Source organism: Muntiacus reevesi, chromosome 13 (assembly GCF_963930625.1).
Source record: "Muntiacus reevesi chromosome 13, mMunRee1.1, whole genome shotgun sequence".
Taxonomy (NCBI): domain Eukaryota; kingdom Metazoa; phylum Chordata; class Mammalia; order Artiodactyla; family Cervidae; genus Muntiacus; species Muntiacus reevesi.
In genome coordinates this window covers 21,523,594-21,538,812 of record NC_089261.1, presented here as the reverse complement: position 1 = coordinate 21,538,812, position 15,219 = coordinate 21,523,594, and the positions used below count along the sequence as shown (strand labels likewise).

The window sequence follows — 15,219 nt, the reverse complement described above, 5'->3', positions numbered from 1 at the left end:
CTGCTTTCTGCCAGGAATATGTACAGTGGAAGGCAGGACATTCATAGCGTTAGGCAGCCATCACACGCCCATCAGGTTCCAGAACTCTCTCCACACCCCAGATGGAAACCTCGTACCCATTAGCAGTCACCCCCCGCCCCATCACCTCCTCCCAAGGTCTAAAGTGTGAGTTTCTCTGAAATCTGTCCCAGGCTCTTTATGACTATGACCTCAAAGTCTGCTGAGCTGCATTCCCTCCATGGAGACCAAAGCTGTGGGTGGACGCTTACCTTCAGTCCTTCATAGAGCTCGTAAATCGCCTTCAGACCGCTCATTTCCTTCTGCACTTTGAGCAGCTCTGGGTACATCGTGATTGGAAGATCAAAAAGCTTCTCAGCATTAGCCAGCTCCTGACGGTTCTTCTCATGTATCACTAGCTCTTTATCGAAAGTGGCTAAAAGTTCTATTCCTAATAAATAAGTAAATAAATGAAGAATTCACCTGCTAATGTAGGAGACTCGAGTTCAGTCCCTGAGTTAGGAAGATGCCCTGGAGAAGAAAATGGCAACTTACGCCCGCATTCTTGCCTGGAGAATCCCATGGACAGAGGAGCCTGGTGGGCTACAGTCCATGGGGTCGCAAAGAGTCGGACACGACTTAGCGACTAACAACAACACAGTTGATTTACAATGTTGTGTAACCCTCAGTGCATAGCAGAATGATTCATTTACACATATATCTATTCCTTTTCAGATTCTTTTCCCATATAGGTTACCACAGAGTATTGAGTAGAGTTCTCTGTGCTACACAGTAGGTCCTTGTTGATTATCTATTGTATGTATAGTAGTGACTGCAACCCCAAACTCCTAATTGCTCCCTCCCCTGACTGCCTTTCCCTTTTGATAACCATAACTTTGTTTTCGAAGTCTGTGACTCTGTTTTGTAAATAAGTTCATTTTGAATACATACTTTTTTTGATAGATAAGAAGTGATTTATTAGCATAGGATGCTTGTATAAAATTCACAAGCAGGCAGGCAAGTGTTGGAATACATACAATCTTAAGGTATACAAAATTGAATAAGAAATCATGAACAATATGCAAAACTATCACATCAGCCATAAAAGTCAATTGGGAAGACAAATATAGAATGACCAGACTTTATCTCTCCATCATTCTAACTAAAACCAGAGGGCTGCAAGCTTCTCCAGTTAGAAACTTCTGTCTCCTAAGCATTCTTGCTCTAAGTGGGCTCAACTTGGGCTGCAGATTGGAATCCCCATGGGAGCTTTTAAAAACTGTGATGTCTAGGGGCTTCCCTGGTGGTCCAGTGGCTGAAAATCCACCTGCTAATGGAGGGGACACAGGTTCGATCCCTGGTCCAGGAAGATCCCCCATGCTCCAGAGCAGCTAAGCCCATGGGCTACAACTACTGAGCTACTGCAACTACTGAAGCTGGTGCTTCAGCACCTAGAACCTGTGCGCCTCAACAAGAGAAGCTACCACAATGAGAAGCCCAAGCACCACAATCAAGAGTAGCCCTCGCTCACCATAGCTAGGGAAAACTCACGTGCAGATAAAAATTAGACAATAATAATATATAAATTAAAAAAATTTTTTTTAAACCTTGATGTCTAAACCACCCTTGAGATCAGTGGAATCAGATTATGTGAACCTGGTCCCCAGGGAGCAGCAATCTTTAGAGATTCCCAGAGGAACCCAGTGTAAAGGCAAGCTTACAAACCACCACTCCATCCAATCGTCCCATAAAATTCTTAAGCAGAATGTCTTCAAATGCCTCAGTAAGACTAATGTGGATATCCTTACCTCTGTCAAGATCTTCACCTACAGAACCAGGGCCTTCACGATAAAACCGTTTTGCAAAATCCTCCATCTGCTGTCGGTAGTTTAGTATTTCACCTCGAGTAATCTGAAAAAAAGCAGGGTTGTGTTAGTTGAGCCCATTGGGTATTTTTCAACATCTTCATCCAGAAGTTGAAGCATTTAAAGGTACCTCTGTGAACATTCTCTTTATTCCTCCCAGAGCATGCTCCACATTCAATGAATCATTGAAAAGGTTTGACCACATGCTCTCAATCTTGTCAACCAGTTCTTTCTCTGCATCAGAAGGCTTTAAAAAAAAAAAAAAGAACAAACAATAAATGACAAGCAGGCTTGGAGCTGAAATTTCTGGTCAAAACTACTGTCCTGATTTCTGCATCTGGGTAATAGTAGAATAGGTCATTTGAACAGAAGTTGGTTTAATTATACAAATTAGATATTTATAATCCAAATAAAAATCAGAAGAATGTAATTTTTAAAAGAGATAGATAACATAGGTAGGTAGAGAGAGAGATAACCTAGAGAGATAAGTCATTCATAAAGTAAAACTGAGCTTCAAATCAACTTCATCTGATTTGAATAAGGTTATCTTGACCCATTAACACACCCAGCTGTGCTGTCAGAAGCAAAAATAAATCTCCTTTGATGAAACATAGCATCATGTGAGGCCTCTGATTCTCTTTACAACTTTTCATAAAAGATGTCCAGAACTCAATCAGAAATAACAGGATGATAAGGATATGAATGACTTGGAGGAAATCAAGAGACACACAGAAAATATAAGCATATAATAATGGAGCTCTAAGATACAGAATCTTAAATGATTTTACTTAATAAAGAGAACAAAAGACATAATTGAAAATTTTGACTTTAATTATAAAAACATAAATTTTGCACACTCTGCAATTTTCTCTTTCCTTTGGAGGGTGCTAGGGAACCAAATTATTATTCTGAAAACATGTAAATACAGGTCAAAAATCAAGGATTTAACCTACCCTTTTTCTATAAACTGTATCTCAGGATAAACAGATAGTTTTTAAGGAAAATTTCCTCTTTTTGTTTTTATTATTTTTTTATTGAAGTATAATTGACCTATAATATTATGTTAGTTTCAGGTGCACACCATAGGAATTCATTATTTCTATACATTACAAAGTGATCACCACTACTGTGCATTTTTTTTTTAACTCATTTGTTTATTTTTGACTGCATTTGGTCTTGGTTGAGGGATGGGGGATCTTCCTTGCTGTGTCCAGCCTCAGTTGTTATGGGGCATGGGCTTAGTTGCCCCAGGGCATGTGGGATCTTAGTTTCCTGACCAAGGATCCAATCTGTGTCCCCTGCGTTGAAAGGCAGATTCTTAACCACTGGACCACCAGGGAAGTCCCCACTGTGCATTTTCTGATGAGAGAATCTCTAGCTTGCAGGCAAGGCCAAGGGGCAGTTGGGAGATGAAAGCACTCGAGTGATGTAAATGTTGAAATAGAGATTGTATGCAAATGCTGGCTTACAACAGCTGTTTGTTTCTCCCTTCTGCTTTGTTTTTCCAGTGGACTCCTTTTTGTGTATCATATGATGTGTGGCATACAAAATTTCACATATAATTTCAAGGAGATTGAAACCCTCAACCCTCAAACTCATCCACGGGCTTTTTGAAGGTCTTTGAAACCCGTGTTTAACAAACGTAAAGACAACTGAACTATCATCTTCTACCAGTTTCTCTCTCTCTCTCTTTTTTTTAAGGAATATAAAACTATTCATTGACCACTGCTCACCAGTATTTACAATAAACTAAACAATATACAGTTGAATAACATTCTGATTACTACAAAGTTATTGTTTTTCTTGGCTTCTGCTGAACTAGTAACCCAAAATACTGAGAAAATTGAGCCTTCATGCAAGGAATGGATTGGAGTCAAGTCTGAAAAAACATGCAGGTCAAGCATAGATTAGAAAAGTTTGTTCACTCATTTATTCCTGTATGTCGTAAAATGCCAATATTTTAAAACTATCTGATTAGGTTTCCATGAACAAATCTGAGACATCCCATGTATCACAACCTTTCCTAAATATAGCACAAAGCCTTCAATTTCTTATAAAACAATGGTTCACCAAAAAGAACCATCAAGTGTCCATTTAACTAAGTTCTGCTTTGCTATATTAAAACATACCAGAATTTTTCTACTTTTTTCATTTGGTTGGGAAGGTTGTTGATGGTGATAAAAGTTTTCCTTCTAGGGTTTCTGCATATAAAACTGCATTTACATGCAGATATGGATGCAGATTCTGATAGGGATGCTTTTAAAAATTACCCAATTTAAACTGCTTAATTTGTCTAATTAATTACAAAATTATTTAATTTGAAAGGTTAAGACTTAAATTTTCAATCTAATTTGAAGTTATTTCTTATATTGCTCAAAATGATATAATTCAAGAACATGGGCTTATCCATCATTATGAAAGGCTGTTGTTTAAATATATTTACCAAAACAAAAACCACAACAAAAAATTAACTCCCAACCATTTACATATGTCTTTTATGTATACACATACAAAAAACTTAGAATGGTCCTCAGGCATATATGAGTTAAATGCTAAATTCTGATTGAGTAATGACTATGGAGATTCCCTCGAACATTTAGAAAAACTGTTCTCTAATGATGAGGAAATAATATACCATGGTATCAAATTCTTTCCTACTGAAGGAAGCAACTACAGAAAGCTTTTATTTGTTCAAAGTAACCAGTGCTACAGATGGAAAAAAAAAAAAAAACCCAATGTAACTTCCCCAATATTACTTCAAAACAAACATGTCAAACCTGATTTTCATTAGAATGTAGTTATTTCTTCACACTAATAAATCAAAAAACCAAGACCCACATTTTATATATATATATATAAATATATATAAAAGGCAATGCAAACAATTATTGAGCCTCATCTTCTGGACAAGAATGCCAAGTTATTCTCTCTTCATAAAAAGCAATTACAATTTGAGGACACTTCATATTTGCCTCTTTTGCCAGTACCAAGTCCGCCTCATCGGAATCTTTCCATTTCATGAGGAACATTAATTCTCCACTGCTATCTGTGGCACCAATTATTCGCTCTGGATCAAGACCTCTGGCAAAACCTCTTGGTTTATCAGCAGCATCTCTTTTCTTCTTTGATTTGCTATCATCAGATTCACTGTCAGACAAAGATTTTCTTTTTGCTCCATCTTTTTCTTTACCAGCTTTTTGAGAATTAAGAAATGCTTCAATTAACTCTGGACAATCTAAATTTTCTTCAGGTTCACAAGTATTGTCTGCATCTGTAAATCCCTTCCACTTCAGGAAATATTCCACCTTCCCGTTCACTACATGGCGGTCTAGTACTTTTTCTACTACAAATTCTTCAGGTTCTGCCTCTTCAACTTTTTTACTCTTTCCATTTTGTTTCTTTCCCATTTTTTGCAATGTAGTTTTATTGGAGGCCATTTTTTATTGCAGACTTGAAGAGCTATTATTCACCGCCTCTGAGCTGCTCTGGGTCCTGGGTCTGCGGCATCTCTGGCCCTGCGCGCCTCAAGCTCCTACCAGTTTCTCTTATTATCTTATCTCTCTCCTCCACTTTTTTTCATTTTTGCAACAGCCTTTTATTTATTAAAGAAAATTAACGTCAAGAAAAAAGAAAGGGGCTTCGGGGCTTCCTTGGTGACTCAGTGGTAAAGAATCCACCTGCCAATGGCAGAGACAACAGCTCGATCCCTGGTCTGGGAAGATCCCACATGCCACAGGGCAACTAAGCCCACGTGCCACAACTAGTGAGCTTGGGAGCCGCAGCTGCTGAGCCCACATGCCACAGCTATTGAAGCCCGCAAGCCCTAGAACCTGTGCTCTGCAACAAGAGAAGCCACCTCAATGAGAATCTCAAGCACCGCAACTAGAGAGTAGCCCCTGCTCGCCACCACTAGGAAAAGCCCTTGCAGCAGTGAAGACCCAGCATAGCCAAAAAATAAACAAATAAAGAGAAAAGTGAATAAAGAAAAAGGGAAAGAAATAAAGAAAAAGGTTCACTTACAAAGAGCCCATACATCGCCATGGTGCGGTACCTCTCCTGCACATCCCGGTATCTGAGTTCCATGACTAAAGATTTACTTCGGATTTCTGCAATGGTTGCAAGCACAAACTTGAGATCTTCAAGGGTACTGGGGCTCTTCTTCAGGTTTTTGTTCAGGGACTGTAAAAGAGAAAGTTCACAGGGACACTAAGTAAGCATGGAGGAAACAATACAGTGACAAATGAAGCCCTGACTTCCTTGAAATGGAAGCAGTTTTAGAGAAACCCTGGGGCTCTGTCCCACAATAGACAGTGCACTGGATTTTCAGAGAAGACCTGGGATCCACTACCTCTATCTCCTCATGCAGGTTATTGAGTTCCTCTCTGGCTGAGTCATTGAGGAGTCTCCCGAGCGAAACCACCCAGGACTTGGCGTTTTCCTGCACGGTGTAAGCCAGGGGTCCGAGCTGAAGGCGGATGCAATGCTCATCCTTGATCAAGACGTGGTGCATCACTTCAGAGGCGATCCTGGCATAGAACTGCAACTTCTCATCGTACGAAACACAGGAAGGCTTCTTAGCAGCAAATTTCTCCATCACAATGGCTTTGTCCAGTTTCCAGAGAGGTCGGTAGCGCTTCCATTTCTGCAGGTACTTCATAAGATTAACCAGAATCCTGTGGACGTTTTGGGGGATCATAACAGCCTGCTCAATTATCTGAGGGTTCTGAGAGATATCATTGTAAAAGCTGATGGTAACAAGTTCTTCCTCCTCTCCCTTCTGTGGGGGGCATTCTATGCAGCTGCCTTTCATCCAGCGAACAAAATGCTGACAAAATAAGAATCAGGGCAGGGCGGGGGTGGGGGGGAAAGACAGTCCTTTAGTATCTATTTTGCTCCCTTTGTACATGTCATAGCCTGCTCTGGTAGCTCAGCTGGTAAAGAATCTGACTGCAATTCAGGAGACTCCAGTTTGATTCCTAGGTAGGGAAGATCCCCTGGAGAAGGGATAGGCTACCCACTCCAGTATTCATGGGCTTCCCTCATGGCTCAGCTGGTAAAGAATCTGCGCACAATGTGGGAGACCTGCGTTTGATCCCTGGGTTGGGAAGATCCCCTGGAGGAGGGCATGGCAACCCACTCAAGTATTCTTGCCTGGAGAATCACCACGGACAAAGGAGCCTGGCGGGCTACAATCCATGGGGTTGAAAAGAGTTAGACACGACTGAGTGACTCAGCACAGCACACCAAACAGTACATATCACATTCAGCAATAAGTTTTGCTAGCAAGGAACCATGGACAGTATGAACAGTTAAAATGATATGACACCGGGAGATGAGCCTCCCAGGTGAGAAAGTGTCCAAAGAAGCAACAGTTAGAACTGGACATGGAACAACAGACTGGTTCCAAATTGGGAAAGGAGTATATCAAGGCTGTATATTGTCACCCTGCTTATTTAACTTATATGCAGAATACATCATCCAAAATGTCAGGCTGGATGAAGTACAAGCTGGAATCAAAATTGCCCAGAGAATATCAATAACCCCAGATATGCAGATGACACCACCCTTACGGTAGAAAGCAAAGAAGAACTAAAGAGCCTCTTGATGAAAGTGAAAGAGAGTGAAAAAGCAGGCTTAAAATTCAACATTCAGAAAACTAAGATCATGGCATCCAGTTCCAACACTTCATGGCAAATAGATGGGGAAACAATGGATACAGTGAGAGATTTTATTTTGGGGGCTCCAAAACCACTGCAAATGGTGACTGCAGCCATGAAGCAAGAAAAGACACTTGCTCCTTGGAAGGAAAGTTATGACCAACCTAGACAGCATATTAAAAAGCAGAGACAAAAAAAAAAAAAAGCAGAGACATCACTTTGCCAACAAAGGTCCATCTAGTCAAAGCTGTGGTTTTTCCAGTAGTCATGTATGGATATGAGAGTTGGACCATGAAGAAAGCTGAGCACCAAAGAATTGACGCTTTTGAACTGTGGTGTTGGAGAAGACTCCTAAGAGTTCCTTGGACTGCAAGGAGATCAAACCAGTCAATCCTAAAGGAAATCATCCTGAATATTCATTGGAAGGACTGAAACTAAAGCTGAAACTCCAATACTTTGGCCACCTGATGTGAAGAACTGACTCATTGGGAAAGACCTGATGCTGGGAAAGATTGAAGGCAGGGGGAGAAGGGGACAATAGAGGATGAGATGGTTGGATGGCATCACTCACTCGATGGACATGAGTTTGAGCAAGCTCGGGGGGTTGGTTATGGACAGGGAAGCCTGAAGCGCTGCACCCAGTGCAGTCCAGGGGTCGCAAAGAGTCAAACATGACTGAGCAACTGAACTGAACTGACTGAACTGTACAACTGCACTCATTTCACATGCTAGTAAAGTTATGCTCAAAATCCTTCAAGCTAGGCTTCCATAGTAAATGAACCGAGAAGTTCCAGGTGTACAACGTGGGTTTAGAAAAGGCAGAGGAACCAGAGACCAAATTGCCAACATTCGTCGGATCATAAAGAAAGCACGGGAATCTCAGAAAAACATCTATCTCTGCTTCATTGACCACTAAAGCCTTTGACTCTGCAGATCACAACAAACTGTGGAAAATTCTTAGAGATGAGAATACCAGATCACCTTACTTGTCTTCTAAGAAACCAGTATGCAGGTCAAGAAGCAACAATTAGAACCATATTGGTTCAAAATTGGGAAAGGAGTTTGTCAAGGCTATATACTATCCCCCTGATTATTTAACGTATATGCAGAGCACATCATGTGAAATGTTGGACTGGTTTTACTGGGTGAATCACAAGCTGGAATCAAGATTGCTGGGAGAAATATCAACAACCTCAGTTATGCAGACAATACCTCTCTAATGATAGAAAGTAAAGAGGAACTAAAGAGCTTCTTGATGAAGGTGAAAGAGGAGAGTGACAAAGCTGGCTTGAAACTCAACATTCAGAAAACTAGCATCATGGCATCCAGTCCCATCACTTCATGGCAAATAGATGGGGAAAAAGTAGAAGCAGTGACAAATTTTCTTTTCTTGGGCTCCAAAATCACTACAGCCATGAAATTAAAAGATGCAAACCAAAAAAAAAAAAAAAAGATGCAAACCTAGACAGAGTATTAAAAAGCAAAGACATCACTTTGCCAAAAAAGGTCCAGTTAGTAAAAACTGGTTTTTCCAGTAGCCATGTACAGATGTGAGAGTTGGACCATAAAGAAGGCTGAGCATCAAAGAACTGATGCTTTTGAACTGTGGTGCTGGAGAAGACTCTTGAGAGTCCCTCAGACTGCAAGGAGATCAAACTAGTCAATCCTAAAGGAAATCAACCCTGAGTACTCACTGGATGCTGAAGTTGAAGCGCCAATACTTTGGTCACCTGATGGAAACAGCCGACTCATTGGAAAAGCCTCTGATGCTGGGAAAGATTGAAGGCAGAAGGAGAAGGGGATGACAGAGAATGAGATGGTTGGATGGCATCATCAACTCAACGGACATGAGTCTGAGCAAACTCCAGAAGATAGTGAAGGGCAGGGAAGCCTGGCGAGCTGCAGTCCACGGGGTCAAAAGGAGTTGGACACGACTGTGTGACTGAACAATGCTGTGAGCTGTCTTAGAGATATTGAAACCCCCACCAAGTGGAAGAAGTTAACAGCATGATGACCAGACTGTAGCCGTGACATGAGCTGCCACAATTCTGAGGACCTGCCTCAAGGAAATGGGAGCAAACTGACCGTGGAACTGAAGATTAACTATACTTAAAACAATCAAGATGACACTACCCAGACCACCGATGACAATTTCAAAATGACTGTCAGAGCTGACTGTGCTGTTTCTGCATGTAGCCCCCTCCCTCTGTCCATAAAAGCTCGTGCCCACTGGCTGTCAGTGGGGAGGGGTTTAGGCCTTTGGACAGGCGTCCACCCTCCACCACTCACTCCTCATCCCCATTACCAGCATTCAAAATAAAACAAACTTTGCTTTTCACCAACCTGGCCTCTTTAGATGTTGAGAATCGAGCAGTCAGACCTAGGTTCGGTAACTCTGGGTCACATGCTGTCCACAGCTGGTGGGCCTAACTCTCTGCAACCAGGGACCACCCAAGAAATAGCACACACTTCCGCCCTCACCTTGGTCATCTCCACACAGTTTCGGACACAGTGGACACACATCTTGTCAATCTCATTTGAATTGGGATGCAGGATGATCTCTGGCGCCGTCAAGATGGTTTCCGTTTGGAACAAAGGGACGTTTCCAAGGACTAAAGAATTAAAAGACTGCAGATTCCTAGGAGGGGTTGATAAAACAGACTCAGGACTCAGCAGAGTGAAATAGATCCGACAGCACAGAGTCCTAACCACTGGACTGCCAAGGAAATCCCCGCCCCCCCCCAACACACACACACTGTCTTTACAACATGTAATATGAAGATTAACTCACTTCAGGATGAGCTTTGTCAGGACCTCGTAAATTCTATTTTCCCAGTATTCATAGTAGGAGGCCAACCTGGGGGCCTTGCCTGTGTTGGTATGGATGACCAGCCCCTCAACTTTGGTCAGCAGAGGTCCAATGGCAAGATACCACCTGACCATGTGGTCCACATCTTTGGCCCTTTCTCGGTCAATGTGCTCAAAGAACTCCTTGACGCCTGTGGCGGAAGACATCTGTTAAAGCTCTTCATGGACACGGAAAAGGACATTACTCAAAAAGCAATGCAAACATGAACTGTATGTCTTGCAAATACGAAAGTAGCCTCTAATCTTGACCAAAAGCAGAAAACAAGTCAACACCATCCAAATCAAGACACATCCAAAGCAAAAAATACACAACAACATGGGATTGGATGCTGATTGCACATGCTATGTCTTTGGGCAATCTTGCTTGCCTTGAACTGCTTGTTGACTAGTCCTGAATTCCTTGTGGACTAAGTCCAAGAATGTTTAAAATACCGTTTGAATAAGTTAATGTGAGTCCATAAAAACACAGTTCACCTTACTGTTACAGAGTTATTGACAAAAGAACCATTAATCTTCACAGACTCAGGAATCTGTAAAACTAAGCAATACATAAAACATGACAAAGAGTAAGAATTACCCATTATCTTTTCAAGTAACTGCCTGAGATCGTGAGGCATGGTTTTACTCCATTTGTGGAATAAAATGTGTGTGTGTGTGCACAATCATGACCAAGAGACTTTTCCTCCCATAATCAAGAGAGAAAAGAAGCCAGATCTACCTGGGAGTTCATCCTCACTTTTAGGCGCTGGATATTTAAAGAGATTTATGGACTCTATTAAAGTAAGTCTGGAAGAAATGTCTTCTGCATTCTTATGAATCTGGTGGACAAGCGACTCAAATTTCCCAATGGCCTGTTTGCACCGAGTTATGTAGTCAGCAATACCTTTGGAGAGAAAGAGAAAGAACAAAAGAAAGATACTTGGCTTTCAATGCTTCCTTTCCACATCCCTCCCACCAACAACTGTAATGTTCATACCACATCCCTTCACAGGAAGGACCCTGCTCCTCTCATCCCCTTGGGCCTTTGAAGTGAAAAAAAATCCACTGGGTCCCTGGGGACTGGAACAAAGAGCTGGTGCTCAGAATCAACCAAACAATACATTTCTTCTGTTCACATTTTAGCATAATTGTATCTAAAGCACCATGAGGATAAAGAAGAAGTCCAACCCTCTTGTCCTCTCATTGCCATGGCAACCTAAACTCTCCACCCCATGCCACTTTGCCGACAGTCTCCTCTGGCCTGTTGCTTAGAAAAGTAAACAGCAAGAACATGCATAGTAAACCCGAATTAAGAATTTATGATTAATCAGGCAACAGCCTAAGCCTGTGATGTTTACAACAACCTATGAATAGGGTACAAAGATTATGCCCATTTTACAGATGAGGAAGCAGAGCCCCTGAGAGGTTGAGTCATGTGGGTGGAAACTAGATATTTAACCCAGGGGTTTTGCTCTGGAGTTCATGGTCCAAACACACATACTCTCTGTACAAAGGAAAAGGGAGAAAGAGGAGAAAAGAAAATGACAAAGAAAAAGAAGATTTGGAGCAAGAGAAGAGAAGTAGGAGGAAGGGGGAAAAGGTAAAAACAAGAAAAAAAAGAAGAAAAGCAAAAATGCCTTGTTTATTTTTTAAAAAGTAAAGGAAGAAGAATGTACTTTTCCTTATTCTTCCTGCTAAATACAGCTAAGACCATGAACATTATCCATAAAACAAGCATAGGACTCTGAAAGGGGGAGAGACAACCAACTAAAATAGACTATCCCCTGAGTCATAAAACAAACCTCAACAGATTTAAAAGAACTGAAATTATACTCAGTATGTTCTCCAATGGACTCAAATTACAAATCAGCAACAGGAAGATAACAGGGAAATCTCCAAACACTTAGAAACTAAATAATACACTTCTAAATAATCCATGGGTGGAGGAGGAAGACATAAAGAAAATTTTAAAAATACATTGAATTGAATAAAAATTAAAATACAACTATCAAAATCTGTGGGGCATAACTAAAGCAGTGCTAAAAGGGAAATAGTACCAAATGCATACATTAGAAAAGAGGAAAAATATCAAATCAATTAAAGTCCCCACCTCAAGAACCTTTAAAAAGAAGAGTGAAATAAATTCCAAATCAAGCAGAAGGAAATAATACAGATGAGCAGAAATTAATAAAATTGAACACAGGAAAACAACAGAGAAAATCAATGAAACAAAGGGCTAATAAATAAAATAAATAATAAATAAATAAATAAATAAAATAAAACTAATCTCTGGCAGGACTGAAAAGAAAAAGAAGACACAAATTAACAGCATCCAGAATTAAATAGGAGGGATCACTAAAGACAGGTATTGTAAAGATAATAAGGGTACAATAAGAAAAACTCACATTGAATCTGACAAGTTGGATGATAGGGACCACTGATTTGAAAAGGACAAACTACACGACTCACCCAATAGGATACTAATCACTTGAACCATCCTATAACTATTAATGAAACAGAATCTATAATTTTAAAACTTCAAAAAAAGAACAAATAAAAACAATCACAACACAAAACCCCGGAGAAGGAAATGGCAATCCACGCCAATATTCTTGCCTGGAGAACACCATGTACAGAGGAGCCTGGTGGGCTACAGTCCACGATGTCGCAAAGAGTCAGACACGACTGAGCAATTGCCGCTACTGCTGCGACCCCATAGACGGCAGCCCACCAGGCTCCCCCGTCCCTGGGATTCTCCAGGCAAGAACACTGGAGTGGGTTGCCATTTCCTTCTCCAATGCGTGAAAGTGAAAAGTGAAAGTGAAGTCGCTCAGTCGTGTCGGACTCCCAGCGACCCCATGGACCGCAGCCCACCAGGCTCCTCCATCCATGGGATTCTCCAGGCAAGAACACTGGAGTGGGTTGCCATTTCCTTCTCCAATGCGTGAAAGTGAAAAGTGAAAGTGAAGTCGCTCAGTCGTGTCGGACTCCCAGCGACCCCATGGACCGCAGCCCACCAGGCTCCTCCATCTGTGGGATTTTCCAGGCAAGAGTACTGGGGTGGGGTGCCATTGCCTTCTCTGACTGAGCGATTACTCATACACAAAACCCTGCACGTCATGCTCAAAACGTATTTGTTACGGACTTCCCTGGTGAGCCAGTGGTTAAGAATCTGCCTTGCAATGCAGGGGACATGGGTTCGATCCCTGGTCGAGGAACTAAGATCCCCACATGCTGTGGAGCAACTTAGCCCACACGTCACAACTAGAGAAGCCAGGGCACCAACCACAACTACTGAGCCCATAAGCCGCAACCGGAGAGTCCATGCGCCACGACAAATGGTCCCATATGAGGCAATGGAGATCCTGCGTGCTGCAATTAAGACCCAATGTAATCAAATAAAAATAATAAATTTTTTTAAAAGCATGGTTTGTTAACCATATCTATGCACATGCGAGCTTCCCTTGTGGCTCAGTTGGTAAAGAATCCGCCTGCAATGCAGGAGACCAGGGTTCAATCCCTGGGTTGGGAAGATTCCCTGGAGAAGGGAAAGGCTACCCACTGCAGTATTCTAGCCTGGAGGATTCCATGGACTGTACAGTCCATGGGGTCGCAAAGAATCAGACATGACTGACGACTTTCACTTTCACATACATACAAAAATTGTAATTTGACTAAGACAATCTAAAAGAATGATTGCATCCCAAAGTCTAAAAGGCAATAGATAGATGAATTTATTACCTAGTGAGTTCCAGTTCAACCTCTTGTATCCAGATCTAAACACTCTTAATAATTCCTGGGAATGGTCATCGAGAAGAAGAGACTCTGCCTCATTTAACGTTCCTGTGAGCATGTGATAATGATCCAACATACGTTGTATCCCATCCGTGTACCTGGACATTACAGGAAAGTCACTGACATTAGAAAAATGGATTTCACAAAAAGCTTAATAACCTTACAATACGTTACAAAAGACCAAAGACCAGACTACAAATTTAAAAGAAAGTCACTCTTCCCAATAACTTTCCTTTGTGGAAAATATTGGTTACTTTTTAATTTCAAAATGTTATTTATAGGGAACTCTACTCAATACCCTGTAATGACCTATACAGGAAAATAATCTCAAAAAGAGAGTATGTATGTATGTGTGAATGCTAAGTTGCTTCAGTCGTGTCCGACCCTTTGTTACCTATGGACTGCAGCCTGCCAGGCTCCTCTGTCCATGGGATTCTCCAGGCAAGAATACTGGAGTGGGTTGCCAAGACCTCCTCCAGCGGATCTTCCCGACCCAGGGATCGAACCCATGTCTCTTACGTCTACCTTCATTGGTAGGTGGATTCTTTACCACTAGCGCCACCTGGGAAGCATGTATGTGTAACTGATAGTATAATCATGTATAACGGATTCACTCTGCTGTACAACAGAAATTAACAATATTATAAATCAACTATAGTGATACTGAAAGTTACTCAGTCATGTCTGACTCTTGGCGACCCCGTGGACTGTAGCCCACCAGGCTCCTCTGTTCATGGAATTCTCCAGCAAGAATACTGGAGTGGGTTTGCCATTCCCTTCTCCAGGGGGTCTTCCCAACCCAGGGATCAAACCCAGGTCTCCTGCATTGCAGGCAGATTCTTTAAAATCTGAGCCACCAGGGAAGCCCCAAAATCAACTATACTCCAATGAAAATTAATTAAAAAAAAAAATAAAAGTGCTATTTAAGTTTACATGAAATAAGTTTATCTTTACTATTTTAGGCAAATGTATTAATACAAATTTTAAACATTTCTTAGTTCTCATTTCTAATGCAACAAACATTGATAGTTATAAAATCCACAGAAATGAAAACCTTG

At 41.3% G+C, this 15,219-nt stretch overlaps 2 protein-coding genes across 3 annotated transcripts in view; both read right to left on the bottom strand.

Annotated features, from left to right (window-relative positions):
• Positions 1-15,219, bottom strand: part of DNAH10 (dynein axonemal heavy chain 10) — a 154,839-nt gene that overhangs the window by 104,210 nt on the left and 35,410 nt on the right. For both annotated transcript variants that reach the window (XM_065904874.1, XM_065904876.1), the window contains 9 exons: positions 14,108-14,259; positions 11,106-11,270; positions 10,311-10,518; positions 10,001-10,157; positions 6,211-6,687; positions 5,883-6,041; positions 1,993-2,109; positions 1,806-1,908; positions 270-448 (listed from right to left, as the gene is read on the bottom strand). In XM_065904874.1, coding sequence (XP_065760946.1) covers positions 270-448; positions 1,806-1,908; positions 1,993-2,109; positions 5,883-6,041; positions 6,211-6,687; positions 10,001-10,157; positions 10,311-10,518; positions 11,106-11,270; positions 14,108-14,259 — 1,717 coding nt within the window. The remainder of the gene's footprint in view (positions 1-269; positions 449-1,805; positions 1,909-1,992; positions 2,110-5,882; positions 6,042-6,210; positions 6,688-10,000; positions 10,158-10,310; positions 10,519-11,105; positions 11,271-14,107; positions 14,260-15,219) is intronic.
• On the bottom strand, positions 4,787-5,386 carry LOC136145850 (chromobox protein homolog 3-like). Its single transcript, XM_065904542.1, has 2 exons — positions 5,134-5,386; positions 4,787-5,060 (listed from the first exon to the last, which is right to left on the bottom strand). Exons 1-2 carry the CDS (start codon positions 5,297-5,299, stop codon positions 4,921-4,923), a joined length of 306 nt encoding a protein of 101 aa, XP_065760614.1. The 5' UTR covers positions 5,300-5,386; the 3' UTR covers positions 4,787-4,920.